At 48.9% G+C, this 13,239-nt stretch overlaps 1 protein-coding gene across 1 annotated transcript; it reads left to right on the top strand.

The window, feature by feature from the left end:
- LOC117900872 (tyrosine-protein kinase Dnt) lies at nucleotides 1–10,188 on the top strand. The gene is made up of 4 exons (XM_034811396.1): nucleotides 1–482; nucleotides 7,980–9,216; nucleotides 9,287–9,583; nucleotides 9,641–10,188. The coding sequence occupies exons 1-4, from the start codon at nucleotides 329–331 to the stop codon at nucleotides 9,750–9,752; spliced, it is 1,800 nt and encodes a 599-aa protein (XP_034667287.1). The 5' UTR covers nucleotides 1–328; the 3' UTR covers nucleotides 9,753–10,188.
- Nucleotides 10,189–13,239: the final 3,051 nt, after the last annotated feature.

Raw genomic sequence — 13,239 nt, 5'->3', positions numbered from 1 at the left:
GTTCATGGTATTCAAAACAAAAAAAACAAGCGAAGCGAACCGATCGATGCGTTAAGCGAGAGTTGAAAATCGCGTTGACGGGAACACTAATTGTTAATTAACTAAAAGTGCGTGCGAAAAGTGATATTAATAAAAGATTTGTGAAAGCGGCGATAGGAGAGAATGTTTTCGTTGCACTTCCGTTGCTAACATTTTGCGCACCCTCGCTCTCTCTCTCCTTCTGACGCTCTTGTGCGCGTGGTTGTGTGAGTGTATCGCTCTCTCTCTATCGCACTCAATTGTTTACAAATTGTTGTTGCAAACGTGCTAAAGAAGTGTCGGGAAAATCATGCATTTCCCCATGAATTCCATCATTAAATGTCGTCAAAAACTGCTGTCGCTGTCGCTGCTGGCGCTGACTGCACTGCTCCTGCACCCGGGCAGCAGAGTTTCCGGGCATCTGAATGTTTTTCTCAATCCGGAGGAGGTTATGCGGCTGCTGGGTGAGTACATTACAACTGAAACAATAGCAATTTGTGTCAATGACGATGAACAACTTGAAAGTTTTCATGCAACGAAGAAAAGCGCGCTGCTTTTCCACAGAAAATTATGTGTATTTGTTTTGCTTTTGCTTAATTTAGATTCCCTCTCTCTGTCTTGCGTCCCTTTGCCGACTGTCTCGCTCTCTCGCTCGCCTTCTCTCTTGCTCATTCTCTGTCTGTCTTGCAGGTGTTGTTAAACAGTAAAATAAATAAACAAGCGCAAACAACAAACACAGAAACTAAAACACAACCAAGAAGAAGAAGAAATTGTACGCTTCCTAAATGCAAAAGAAAAAGAGAAACAAGGAGAAGAGGAAGCAGAGAGAGAGAGAGAGACACGCAAAAACAAGCATTAAATTTTGTATTTTTGAATATTTCTTGGAACTGAAATTCCTTGACTCTTGGGCTCCAGCCTCCATCCACTCCCCCTGCCAAGAAACGAGCGAGCATGCTGTGTGTAGAACACTGGGCGGGGAGCGCCAGGGTAGAGGCAAAACGTGACTTTTGTGTAGTGGGCGGGGGGAATATGAAAGGGTGGTTGTGGGGGTACGGCACGCAGCGTCAGTTGTGTGTGTGTGGGGTGAATGCACAGGCACAGTGGAACGAATTGAAAGAAATAAATAGTTTTAATTAAAGGAAATACTTACTTATATTTAATAATATATTTAATTAATAGGTATTTCTGCAGTATTCCATCTTCTTCCATTTAACTGTTTGGCATTCCTCTCGCACTTTGCCCACAGTGCAGTGTGTCTGCTTGTTACGCCTCAGCGCTTGGTGTTGTTGGGCTCAACATTATTTTTGGCAGTCTTTTTGATGACAAGTTTCCCGTTTACCCTTTCTTCCCCCCTCCTTCGCACTCTGCCTGCAGTGATTGTCGTTTCAGTTGTCGCCGTTGTTGTTGTAGCTTTTAGCATGAAATGTGCAGCCACGCTGCTTGTTAAATCGAAGTTGCCGTTTTCTAGCCCAATGTGTGTGTGTGTGTGTGTGTGTGTGGGAGCCCTTCTCGCATACGATAACGATGGCGAGATGTGCATAATTTGCGTATGCATTTTGATTTACATTTCGGGGGCGTGAAATCAAATATGCAGAATACTCGCATGGCTGAGTGGGGTTTGGATGTGAATCTGTGGGCATCGCTCAACATGTTGCTGCCGTTAGGTTACATGTTGCCATCATGGGACGGGGGGAAAACTTCGTCTGCCCTGATGACTGTGGACGGGGGACTGGGGACCACAGTGGTAATTAAGACAAAGTTGAAAAGTTTGCAGACCCGCCGCCCGGGAAGTGCGTGCGGTTTATACAATAAAGAAATGCAAAAGCCATTCCACGCACTGCTATAAATCAATTAAGCTGCATAATTTGCATTTGATTTGTGTGCAGCGCAGCGAAGGGTTGCTGTTGCCGGCAGTCGCCAAAGGCAAAAAGGCTTAAATATTTCATTTTGCATTTAATTTATAGCCCGCAGATGATCCGCACAGGAGACAGAAGATTCAGTTGCAGGATCACCTTCCCCTTCTCCTTCCCAGTGTCCACGGGTGGTGTCTCAGCAAAAAGATTCAGGGTAAAAGCTTTGAGTCATTAAAATCCATGGGGTATGACAGCTGACAACGCAGCGCGAAATGAAATACGATCCTCCCGTCTGATGGGTTGGCCGTACACGATCCCAAAAGATCAGCGACTCAGCTACCCCTTCCCGTTTTCCATTTCGATTCAAATCATAAACACAAAAAATACTCGTAATGGGGCACTGGACGACACGCGACACATTTTAAATGTTCCACACAAAAAATAATGCATTCAATTCAACTAGAATTAAACTTTACTGCCCTTTTCGGGGTCATTGAAACAATTTTCTTGGAGTTTTCCTCGCCTTTTAATGGCCGTTTTGGTATTTTTCCTGCCTTTCTTTGGGTGCTTTGATTTAATTTGATTGCGGGTTTAGTTTGCTAATGAAGCAGCAGTAGAAATTACAGCTAAAAAAATTAAATAAAAAATGGTTGATGCCCAGAGCAGTGAAACTCTCTGGCAATCTTCACACTTGTTTGGCCTGGAATGGAATGGAATGGAATGGAATGCTGTCACGCCCACCAATAGCAGCGGGATGATCGATTGGCGGCCACTCCAAGCCATAAATTAGCCACCGAAACCAACCGAAGCACCGAATACTTGTTGTAGCTGAAGATAAGTGGAAGAGGCAGCGGAAAGACTCGGATGTGTTAGATCTACCACCAACTGTGTTAAATAAATTGAGAGCTTCGTGTGGCCGCTTCGAGTGCCTTTTGTTTAGGCCAATTTAAATATTTTCATATTTGCATAGCCATCCCCCAGGTATTGATGGGCTTTTGTATTTGAAGTGAGCCGCGGCTAAGCGGTTAAGCGGCTTACACGGCCAAACACACAAGCTGCCAAAGTATCTGTATCTGAAAGATACACACAACGAGCCAGCGCTACTGTGGCAACTTTTAGCACCTCTGCGGAGTCTCTCTGCCTTAACAAGCCACATGCCCCGCTTGTACGCGTTGCTCGTTTACTTTCGAGTCGCTTTCGAGAGAGTCGTGTTCGTGTTCTTGTCGAACGCAGCCAAGATCGGACCAACACGATAATTGGGTAGGAAACGAGAGGCTGCCTTCCCCGCTTTATCGTGCTAAAAGCCTTCCACGAACTGCGAGGCTGCTCTGGCTCTTGCCTGATGTTGATCTATATTTTAATTGGAGCCGGTTGCAGTGGCTCTCCTAGTGGCTCCTACACATAATGAAGTGGCCATTAACTAATGAAGCTGTCGCCCTGCTCCACCTCGATAGCTGCTGCTAGATGAAGTAAAAGTTTTATGAACATTGCCTCACCTTTTGCCAAACGATGTGCCAGAATTAACAGCTCTACCAGACACCTGACAGATCGTAAAGACGGCTGTAAGCAGCTGTCGGTAGTCCACAGATTGGTTATCTATGAAAGCCGTAAGAACTTTTCCCTGGGAAGATGCTGCTGATGAGATTATATTTCGGATTTAGTATCCGTTCATTTATGGGAACATTGTACATACGAGTGAAGCAAAGTCTCACCTCGTGGGTTGCCTTTTCTCTATCTTTTCCCATCCCAAATGCACAAATTTCTAAGTGAAATATTATTTTCCATCTATCTTCTGTCTCTGTTGACATACTCCACACAATCTTCTCTGATCTGTCTGTACGTGACTTGTGCGTTGACTTTTCGATGGATTTTCAATCTATTTTTAATCATGGAACACGGATCATGGACCACAGATCATGGGCTATCGGTTTCAAAACGATTTGCTGATCTCTGGCTTCTCTCTCACTCGCTCTTTGGTGTGTTTCGACACTGCTGCTACATGATTAGAGCTGGAGCAGAGGGACAGCGAAGGGCTCTGCTGCTGGGCGTCATAAACTTGGCTAAGCCCGCGCGCTTAAAGCGAATTGATTTTCCATTTTCCGTTTTGGCCATTCCCATTTCCATATGGATTTGCATGCACAACTATTAATGGCAACAGAGCGGCATTTAAATAAATGAAAATCGCATAAACCGATTGTGCAGAGCAATAAAAGCGACTCCGCCAGCACAAATAAACAAAAGGGATTTTCCATTGTGCAGCATTGGGGTGGGAGGACGCATTCAAAGTGAAACTCTGCTCGTCAAAGGCTTACATTCGGCTCGATGCTGTGCGCTGCGGTTATCACTGAGGAGCACTGACAGTAACACTGATAACCCGCGCTGCGGGGCATGCAGCAGTGGCAGCAACAGGGAACATGTCAATAATAAATATCATCCATTGTTTGCAGTGCCCTGCCCCTGCTCCTTCCCCGTGCCCCGTACAATCTCCATGCCATATGCATAGAGCATGGCAAAAAGGAATAATCATATTTACATTAAACAACAACAGAGCGCCGCTCTCTGGGAGTAGGCAGGCTGTAGATTTGGGGGACTGGAAACAGAGTTTCCATGTCGCAGGGACTGACATGGGTGCCATGATGGGGGCGTGCCCGGCTGCGCCATCAAACTTTCTGCAACAGCAAAGATGCAGATGCGGAATGTATGTATGTATGTACATATGTATGTACATTGATGTATGTATTATGTATGCACATATCTGTTTATTGAGTTGTACCACGGGCATGCTGTTTATTTGGGTTGCGCGAGCTGCTCCGCTGCTGTGGGAGTTTTCCGCTGCATGAGGAGTGCCACAATGGCATTGGAATGTACATGCATTCGGCTTGTAGCTGCCTGCCACATGCTTCGTTAGCTCAGCAGAGACTCAGGGAACAGCACCAGCCAACACGATTCGCCCGACAATCGATGCAAAACTCGTGATCAACGGTTGATATATTGGAATAGATGGCACTAGCTGCAGCGATAAGGAGCTCCAGAGATGCGAATCTGTGTGCAAAGAGCTGCTCGAGAGAGTTACTTTTGTGGCGGGAACTGTGCCACAGCCATGCCCCTATTCCCACAGACACTCTGCCACTCTAGAGCCACAAACTGTAAATGTTGTATCCAATATTAAGTTCCACTTATATCCACACACAACTTCACTCATCGCGCTTGACCCGCATCATCTTCAACTCCAACTCAACAGCAAGCGACAATCCCTCAGCTGCAAAGCAGCCAAAAACTGGCCAACGATTAGGGTTAATTACTATTGATTTTGGCCATTACAATGAGCCGCTCAACGCCACAACGCTTTTTGTCAGCCTCGAACAATTTGAATGATTAATTTGGGGATAATTTGAAGAGCCGCTGCCAAAGCCAAAGCCAGTGCCAGTGCCAGCGCCGGAAGGCAGAACCGAAGCGGCTCGGCGTTAACTGTGCCAAAAGCTAAGACATGGCTAATTCTGTTGCCAACAAATTTGTAACAATCAAAAGCTGCAACCTAAAACCCGAAGCCCATGGACGCTGCTGCTTCAGGGCAGGAAACGAGCGGCAAACGGAGCCTCAGTGAGCGCAAAGTAATATCTGAGACGAGACGAGACACAAAAGGGAAGGCGAATCGGTGGGGCATCATTTATCATAACGACGACGTGAGGCAACTGAGCAACGACGATTCACAGATACAAAGATACAACGGCTGTTCGGGCAGGAGATGATGTGGCTGGAAAGCATGTTAAATGTTGACATGTGGTGGGCGTCTCTCGCTCTCTGAGGGGTGGCAGATTGTGCGTGGATAAGGAGTCCTGGCATGCGCCGATCATTTGTTTTATTTATTTTTCGATTTGGGCACAAACTGCACAGAGCCAGAGCCCCCTGTCCCTGCCCCTGGCCTGCCCACAGTCGCAAAGTGAAGTTTGGAGCCGGAGTTAGAGCCAATGCAGCAGCCAAAGTGACATATTAGCCATTAGATGGGGTTTAGAGTTGGAGCTGGAGGCTGAGGCTGAGTTCAATGCGGTTCACGGTGCAGATGGAGTCTCCTGTACATCATTTATCATCCATCTATTGCAATTTGGTCTTGGGGATTGTATCACAGATACAAAGAGGCAGCGGGCAGAGGGTTCTGCTTTGAATTGTAGTCCCAGGCTGAGTCTGGGTTATTTGTCAAAGCGGCAAACTGATGACAGCAGATAGCAGCTACAAGACGGCCAGATAGGCACATTTGTGTGCCATTTAATGGAGAATATATTTCCCTAGTAATACCTGTGGCACTCTTTATTTTTCTGCAACAATCGCTGCAAACGTAGCATCAAAACAGGGACAACCACTCACAGCGTGGCTTAGCTTTTAAGGGTGGGTTCGCGCTCTCTCTCTCTCTCGCTGTTTACCTCTCCCACATATGTGTTTCCGCCACATGTTTGCCAGAGTTATGAGAATGCACAGCCCCTCAGCTGACCCCTGAATGACCCCACAGAAGGGGGACTGGCACTGGGACTGGGATCTGTGACTGGGAACAAAATCAGCATAGGAAATCGGCGCTGCGGAAAGCACTTCACGAATTGCCACGCTAATTACATGAAAATGGAAACTAAACCGCAAAACATTTTCACATTTTTGTTTGAGTGTCTCCGGAGCTCCAGTTGCAGCTACTTCCATCTGTGCCTCACGGTGCAGCAATGGTCACGACTCCACGCTGTGCAGCTACACTCGCAGAAGCCAGCATCATGACTGCACGCTCCGAAAATTCGACATACGATCTGCTGACAGAGATGCGAGCCAGCGTCGAGGATAGACTCCACGCCCGACATCCTGGAGGCGCAAATACAACACAGCCCACAGCCCAGAGCCCAAAGGCAGAGCCCAGAGCCAGTTATGAACATACAAAAAAAAGGTTAAAGAAGTTCAAGAGCCCGACACATGCAGCGGGCAGGCACAGGCACAGGCAAGTGACATTTGCTCGTGACATGGGCCAGACGACGACGACGACGACGACGATGCCACTCGAAGACGCCACTCCTGGCCGCAAACCCTTTTAGGGCCGCCCCTGAGCAATAAAGCGAAACTTTCACATGAACCTGTGAACTCTCAGGCTGCAGTCGCCAGTCTGCAGTCTCCGTGTGCTGCCTCGAGCAGGAGGCAGGAGGCAGGAGGTCAATGGGTGGCCTGTGCCCTGCCTGCAGACGGAACGCGTTGCATTTGATTAAGTCATGGGCGCTGTTATTTCCAACGACAACGTGCCACATGTTGCACATTCGCTGGGCAGCCACAGCCAGACACAGTGGAGAGCTCCTCTCCACGTTGCCGATTTTGATTGTTATTGCCAGTTGTCAAAGGAGGAAAGGAGGAAGGAAGTGTGCCAGTGCCTGTGCCTGCTGCTGCTGCATTTTTCGTAATTTATTTCCCGTTGCAATAACCAAGAGAGAGTCGCGCAATTGTGCAACGAAAATCAATCAATCTGGGCTCTGGGCAGCGCCTGTGTGTGGTCCTGCTACCTGCATCAGTATCATTAGCATAAGAACTCAAAACAAGACAAAATGAGTTGGCAATCGGTGGCAGACACCAGCAAGAGCCTGTCGAAGTTGCCTCATTAACTGGAGACTCGAGGCTCGAGACTCTGAGACTGAAACCGGGTCAAACCGCAAAGAACAATATTTTAATAAACCAAAAAGAAGACAGGCAGACAGACAGAGAGATTCCACGGAGATGTAGAAGATACAGCGAGACAGGCAGAAAGAAATCTCAGTTTGTGTTTATTTTGTTGTGTTTTGGTTTGGGCTTGTCTCGTTTTGGTTTCAACCGAAAACCCGCTGTGAATGTGCCCTGTCCCTGTCCCTGTTCAGAGATACAAAGATGCAGATACGGCAGGCAGCAGATAAACCCGAAAATAGCTTCCAAGGAATTCCCCAAAATCGGAGAACGAGCTCTGCTCTGTCCGCTCTCCCTTGTTTATTTATTTATACTCGAATAAAATGTGGCCAGTCGACGGTTGAGCAAACAAAACGCGGAGGGAAACAAGTGCCTTTTGGGGCAGTTGCAGCTTCAATTCCTAATCGATTCCCCCTCTCTCTCTGGTTCCAGGTGTCTCCGCTGAGGTGTACTATGTGCGCGAGGGATTGATCAACAATTATGCCCTGAACTTCATTGTGCCCGTGCCCGCGAATGTGCGGGACATCAGCTTCACGTGGCAGTCGCTGGCGGGGCGTGGCCTGCCGTACAGCATCAATGTGGTCAGCTCGGACCCGGAGGTGGTGCCGCGTCCGTCGCTGAATGTCTCGCACAGCGGGGAGATTCCCACCTACATCCAGACGTGGGCCATTGAGCTGCGGTGCAGCGGCGTGCGTGCCGCGGAGGTGGATGTCACCGTCAGCCTGGAGGTGGTGCTCAATCGCTCGCTGAACAACGTCACCCACTTGGTGTTTCGGCGCAAGAAGATCTGCCTGCTCCATGAGGGCGAGGCGGGAGATGAGGAGCAGCAGCAGGGCGGCAGGGGGATCGGCTCGGGGGAGGATGTGGACGATCCGCTGATGCTGGAGACTGTGCTGTCGCCGCCAACGGGGCTGATCACCCTCGTGGTGGGTGTCTCCGTGGCCATGGGCTCCGTCTGCTTCCTCCTGATGATCGCCTACTGCGTGCGCGGAGCGGCCAACAAGCGGCAGCAGCACCAGCACCAGCACCAGCACGGGGGCCAGCTCATGCGCACCTCGAGCTTCCAGCGCCTGAACACCCATCCCACGCTGCATCCCTGCCAGGCCTCGCTGGGCGGCGGCTCCGGCTCCGCGGCCTACATGACGCCCTCGATGATGGCGCCCCTGCAGGCGGCATCGCTGCCGCGCAAGCTGGGGGCTGCCGTGGAGCAGCAGCAGCATCCGGAGGAGCTGCATCGCCGCATCTCCGAGCTGACGGTGGAGCGGTGCCGCGTGCGCCTGTCCAGCCTGCTGCAGGAGGGCACCTTCGGCCGCGTCTACCGCGGCACCTACAACGACAACCAGGACGTGCTGGTGAAGACCGTGGCGCAGCATGCCAGCCAGATGCAGGTGCTGCTGCTGCTCCAGGAGGGCATGCTGCTCTACGGGGCCTCCCATCCGGGCATCCTCTCGGTGCTGGGCGTCTCCATCGAGGACCACACCACGCCCTTCGTGCTCTATCCCGCCCCCAACAACACGCGCAATCTGAAGCTCTTCCTGCTGGACCCGGCCTGCGCTCGCACCGTCACCACCATCCAGATCGTGATGATGGCCTCGCAGCTCTCCATGGCACTCGATCACCTGCACAGCCACGGCGTGGTGCACAAGGACATTGCCACCAGGAACTGCGTGTGAGTAGAGAGCGAAGAGCAGGATCTGCCAGAGCAGCGGCTTGAATTTTGGCCACTCCTTTCCTTACAGCATCGACGATCAGCTGCGTGTGAAACTGTCGGACAGCTCGCTGTCGCGGGATCTGTTTCCCTCGGACTACAACTGCCTGGGGGACAGCGAGAATCGGCCCGTCAAGTGGATGTCCCTCGAGGCGCTGCAGCACAAGCAGTTCTCGGAGGCCAGCGACTCGTGGGCCTTTGGGGTGCTCATGTGGGAGCTGTGCACCTCCGCCAAGCAGCCCTACGCCGAGGTGGATCCCTTCGAGATGGAGCACTACCTCAAGGACGGCTACCGCCTGGCCCAGCCCTTCAACTGTCCCGATGAGCTGTGAGTATTGCGAGTCAGCAAGTAACTGCGAGAGAGTTGACACTTCTCCTTCAACAGGTTCACCATCATGGCCTACTGCTGGGCCCTGCTGCCCGGGGAGCGTCCCACCTTTGCGCAGCTGCAGTCCTGCCTCTCCGACTTTTACACACAGATCACGCGCTATGTCTAGGCTCGAGAGGGTGCGCCCGAGGCGCACTTTCCACCTACTTTTAGTTCGTTTTCTCTAATGATATTTGCCAAATCGAATTTTCGCCTGTACATATTACATTTATGTAGATTTAGCCCTAAGATCATTGAAGCAAAGACTCGACTCTTATCACACATAGAACGTAGCACATACAAGATCATAATCGTAGAACCCACGCACAGTTCTAGCTGCCACATCCATCAGTCCACTAGCCAAACAACAACCGAGAAATCAAATATAGTGATATTTTTATCAGTAGCATTTACGAGTAGAGAATTTATCCAGCGAGTGCACATCGTTGCATCATTTTGTATGCATTTTTTATAGGAGAGATTAAAACATGATGATTTACACACACACACACACACACACACACACACACACACGAAATATACAAGAGAAAAACCCTCGAAATGCGCCTTTTATTCGACTTTATTCTACATAGTTTACAGGTCACGCCCTTGGGTTTTCATTCCTCCTTTTCCAGCGAAAATTACCTTGGAAGAGGAAGGAAATTTACGACTCCGCTTCACGCAGCGTAGCTGGCAAATGGAAATGAGACAAAAGACGCAGGCACGTCCGCTTCAAGTAGGGAAAAGGACAGCCAAAGGACAGCCAGCAAGTTCACGTTCACGCACACAAATTAGCCATAAATTTTAATTTTACATGACAATGTTTTGCCAGCGAGGGAGACCCGAAGGAGAGCCGCCTACGCCTCAGAGAGCTGGCACTAAGATGAATCAATTTTGCCTCTTCGTGCTGCGTCCTTGGCTAAGCAATGGCCCTGCTGGAAAAGTGTAGCCCGCAAATAGCATGTGCTACACATGTCCTGTGTGCCGTGTCCTTGCCCTGGCCCTGGGTGGTCCTCACACTCAGTCTACGACGACATATCGTAAATATTTTGACAGAATCGCCTTTTGCTCCTACGTTTTGCTGGCATTTCGGCCTTCCATGCATCTTATGCTTGGCATGAGGCACCTGCTCCTGCTGCCCAAAAGGTGTACACAGAACAACAGAGAACTGAGAGGCAGCCTTGCCCGTGTTAATCCTTGTGTTTGTGTGACTTGACCTGCCTCGTTTGCCAAGGCATTTCTGGTTATAGTTATAGCCTTAAGCGGCTTTAAAGTTACCTTCGTGCTGGCCGCCTGTCCTGTTGCTGGTTGCCTGCTAGCCGCTGCCTGTTGTTGTGCTTCTTGCTGTCAAAGCAGGACACGAGGAACCCCCCAAAGAGTGAGCAGTTTGCTTAAGCTCACAGTTTGTTTGTGGTTATTAGTCGATAATGGGTGTGTTTCATGTGGCAGGAGTGTGAGAGGTGCAGATTGACTGTCGCTGGGCGTCATATCAGACAGCGGCAGACAGCTTTTCGCCACTTCAGTTGGGACTAGGGAGTAGCTTGCTCATTGTTCGATGAATGAAAGTAAATTCCCATTAAAAAATACGGATTATGCACCGGGTGGGGATCCCTTCAAACACCTCATCCGCGATAAGCCCAGATGAGGTTCTTTTAGTCATGTGACTGCGATGTTAAAGCAAAAGGATGGACTTTAATTTCGGATTGAAACGGATTGATCTGTATCTGTCTTTTATGTATTTAATTTTCATTTAAATTAGCTGCACGAGTATCTACTTTTACCGCCAAAGTTCTGAAATTTGATGGTACTGTAAAGTGTCTTCGTTGTGTGACGTGCCCATGCAGGTGTCACATTAGCGTGGGAATCCAGCACTGCGAATTATACGTCGAATTATATAATGCGAACAGCGGCAATTGTTCCCAATGCCAGATGGTTCACATTTCGCGGCAGCGGTAGCGGCCGCGGCTGCATTGCCGTGAAATGGAATGGAATGGAATGATACGGTTTATGGTTCCATTTTCGAGTCATTTTGTGTGGGTCATCACCATGAAGAAACTATATAAGGTGATCTCGTCGGTGGCAAAGTTACTCGCTGCTCTTCCCAATTCTCAGTGCTCGTTTGCTTGTCAATGCGGAAGGTTACAGCGTGAGCCCTTTCGCTAGCACTTTTCACTCGCTTTACTTCCTAATTTTTGCCGACGAGACCTCCTCATATAGTTTCTTTATGGGTCAAGACGAACATCGCCAGCGCATTCTGATCTCTTTCGGATAGGATGTTCTGTTGCCATTTGGAAGTGTCGCAAAAGAGTCTCCCAGAAGTCCCCAGAAGAGTCTAAAAACTTTTAAATTGATTTAAATTCATCAAAATAGTATTTATAAGTACGTGGATAATATGAAATTGATATATTTGACGGATATCTGCCCCTTTCAATGATTTTTGCACTAGAATTAATCTGATTTAATATTCCAGCTGCCAGACGTTTGCCTCTGCATTGAATTGCATTAGACAAGGAACTGATTATGGTGTTTGTGTGTGAAAATGTGCATTCTGCCATGCCAATTATCGAAATAAAATGTTAAATAAACACTCGCACATGTGCACTGCCATGATCTCTTCCCCGATTACTGTCGCTGCCATTTTACATTTCCTTAAATTTGCAGCTTGATCTGCGTTCCCCCTTCAAGTAGCAAAATGTAAACAAGCTTCCAGTGGATATGTAAAATACTGTCTTGCATTTCCGGCTACATGGAGCGCCATCGACGGAGCAGAATAACAACGAAATCATTCACAGAATTGGCGCTTCCCAGTTGCAGGGGGGACCTGCACCTCAACCGTGGGATGGAGTTTTCGAGCATTTCCAGGGAATCGGTAAAGGGGATACTTGTCGAAGCGGAGAGAGAAGTGGGAGCTGGGTTCCATTTTAATTTCACATGGCCATGCGATTTCCATGTACATCGGCAACAACGACAACGACTGCCTCAAGTGGGAGCCGCGCCCAGCTACAGCCCCAGCTCCAGCTCCCCCCCACCGACAGCGTTTCGGTGATAATTTAAAAAGTTTATATAGCCATGGCTGGCAGGGCTGCTGCTGCTGCTGCTGCTGCTGCTTTTCTCCCATTCTAATGACAACTTAAATAAACAACTACCGCTCCACGCCGCGCCACGCCATCGCCATGCAAAGGGAAACTGCAGGGAGGAAAAAGTGCCAAGAAAATGCCAGGCGAACGGAAAAGAAGTTCAAGTTTCCCATCGACGAGGGCGGGCCGGGCCACTGTGTGGAAATATTTATTTTCTATAAATTATTTTCGATTATCGCTGCCCGAGCACTGAATAAATACTCGCACTGCGACTGCAATTAAAGCTAAACAAAATTCAAAGTTTTTCGGTCATTTGTCGATGGGCCCTCCCCAGCCCCACCCCTCAGCAGTATAGAATTATATAGAGCCGATTCCCCTGCCAGCAGGGGCCAGCACAAATTTATGTGCAACGCTTCCGCTAATGGAATTTTAATGTTTCATTTGAAATAGACGCATAAATTTTGCTTTTTAGTCAGAAAAAAAAACGAGTATCGGACTCGGAAAAACCTCTCATTGCGAGAGTTTCCAATACGAGTTTTC

The sequence above is a fragment of the Drosophila subobscura genome, chromosome U (assembly GCF_008121235.1).
Source record: "Drosophila subobscura isolate 14011-0131.10 chromosome U, UCBerk_Dsub_1.0, whole genome shotgun sequence".
Classification (NCBI taxonomy): Eukaryota; Metazoa; Arthropoda; class Insecta; order Diptera; family Drosophilidae; genus Drosophila; species Drosophila subobscura.
This window is presented reverse-complemented; position numbering and strand designations above follow the sequence as displayed.

Coding starts and splice junctions, on each gene's coding strand:
- LOC117900872 (XM_034811396.1), top strand. CDS start 329: ATGCATTTCCCCATGAATTCCATCATTAAATGTCGTCAAAAACTGCTG. Junction 9,217..9,286: donor ATTGCCACCAGGAACTGCGT/GTGAGTAGAGAG, acceptor CTTTCCTTACAG/CATCGACGATCAGCTGCGTG. Junction 9,584..9,640: donor TTCAACTGTCCCGATGAGCT/GTGAGTATTGCG, acceptor CTCCTTCAACAG/GTTCACCATCATGGCCTACT.